Below are 2,013 nucleotides of genomic sequence, written 5' to 3' on the forward strand. Positions count from 1 at the left end.
CCTAGGCTCTTAATTAATTGTATACATTGCTAACCCACATTCTCATTGTGGCTTTTTAGATTTTGTAAAATTTTATCAGTTTCTCTGTTTCTCCCCAACATCTTGTTAACAATTTCTTCATTATATCTATTATGCTTAGAACTTTTATTTCTATATACCTATGTTTCTTTCCAGCTCAGCTTTGGTGCATCAAGGAGCTAGTAATGACAAAATAAGCGTTCTCAGAGGCACGTAGCAATACATGGACAACTTGATGGATCGCAATAATGAGTTACGCGTCATATTTGTTTTGATCCTCGCGAGGTAAACATGGAAGAGGACTTAGAAAATGAAGGGGCCATCTTCTGTCTTCTCTGTCCTGTCCTCCTTTATTTTAGATTTGCGCACCTTTTGCCATAGATGAAAAGTGTCTTAGTTTTCGTCAAGATATCCACTCCATACCCTTATTTTACTGTACTCTTCGTTCACATATACGGAAAGTTTTCCATCTTTTTTAATAAGTTAGTTAATTCTTTGAAAGATTTTAGGCTTTCAATAACTTTACATTCTAGTTCTTTTTGGTATTTCTTCTACCCATCTTCTATGAATTTCTATTTCTATTCTTTAGGTTGTCATTTTCTTGGAGGTTATTTTTTATGATAACTGGAAAATGGTCACTTCCTAAAATGGTCCTGTTTCTAATTCTAAGAGACTTAACCTAGTATGGTTCAGTTTAAATGATAGAATTTTTATTTTAGGTCATTCAGTTCAAAAAGTGATCCACATTTGGGTCAATCCAGGATGCGCAATAAACAGGTACTTCAACATATTGTGAGCATGCCACAAAGTTCCCCATCTGGCTTATCATTCTTACTTTTTCTTCAATCTCCTCTGGGGGTGAAGTCTGTTTCAGTAACAGTAAAGTTTCAACTAGTTATCTTTCATAAGGAAAATAATATATGAAAATGACAGTGAATGAAGATACTTATTTTCTGCATAGTCCCATACATATCAAAAACAACATCATTATTTAACACGCAAGTGTCAGAGAGGCTAAAATAAAAATGATAATTAAAAAAATCGCCATCCAATATCCTTCCCTACTTTTGTAAACAAAGCAATGATGCCATTTATTTGTTTTTTAATTTTGTATGTAGATGAAGCCCATATAAAGTTACATGAATTTGTTTATGCCTACATGGATATGACAATACAAGAGTAATTATATAATAATATTGAGTATTTACAGCAACTAATAAATTTCTTATCCTACACAAATCAATGCATTTGGTCCATATTATGGGCAAGAGGGGCCTGAAGAATTGCATGGTAATTTAAAAAACAAGAATGTTATTGAAAGAATTGTGAACAAAACTTATTAAAAATTTTATTGTACACCATATGTGTGTGTGACATTTATCATAAAAGCCAACAGTATTACAGGAAATACCATAAACCAATCACAAGCCTCCATGTGTATGTGTATAGTCGTTAGGGACAGCAAATGTAATTCTCTACTCAAAATGGATCTCAGGTGCAAAGAATGCAATCCTCAATACTATACAGTTATACCTGATTACTTAGAAAAAATGAGAACGTTATAGAATTCCTCAGAGCACACAGTAAATGCAATAGGAGGTGCTGGGGTAATCATAGAGCAATTTATTTCTCAGTCTCTCAGTCCTTTTAATAGGTTTAGGGGTTTTAATCTTTAGATAACCTTCCCTGTCCCTAATACTCTTGGCAAATCTTCAATAATGAATGGTAGAAAGACACACACTTATATATTTGTGGAAGTCAGATAAGACTAAATTATTTGTTTGGTGAATTTGTTACTCTTATTGGGTTATTGAATTTTGAGGTTTCAAATTTACTAGATAAATTGATCATAGCTACTTTACTGTTTGCTTACCCGTATATTGGCGTGTCTTCAGTTGTTGTCAGGTTATGATTGGTGACGTTCCTGCCGGTTTCGTTTTTCCTTGGGTGTCTGGGAGGTTGGTCGTCCTCGCTGTCAACTGCTTCTGTGGTCAT

At 33.8% G+C, this 2,013-nt stretch overlaps 1 protein-coding gene across 1 annotated transcript in view; it reads right to left on the bottom strand.

Annotated features, from left to right (window-relative positions):
- Positions 1 to 2,013, bottom strand: part of LOC125037895 (SET and MYND domain-containing protein 4-like) — a 45,400-nt gene extending 43,387 nt beyond the window's left edge. The window contains exon 1 of the mRNA XM_047631133.1: positions 1,892 to 2,013. Within this exon, the coding sequence (XP_047487089.1) occupies positions 1,892 to 2,013 (122 nt within the window). The remainder of the gene's footprint in view (positions 1 to 1,891) is intronic.

Source organism: Penaeus chinensis, chromosome 24 (assembly GCF_019202785.1).
Source record: "Penaeus chinensis breed Huanghai No. 1 chromosome 24, ASM1920278v2, whole genome shotgun sequence".
In the NCBI taxonomy this organism is placed as follows: domain Eukaryota; kingdom Metazoa; phylum Arthropoda; class Malacostraca; order Decapoda; family Penaeidae; genus Penaeus; species Penaeus chinensis.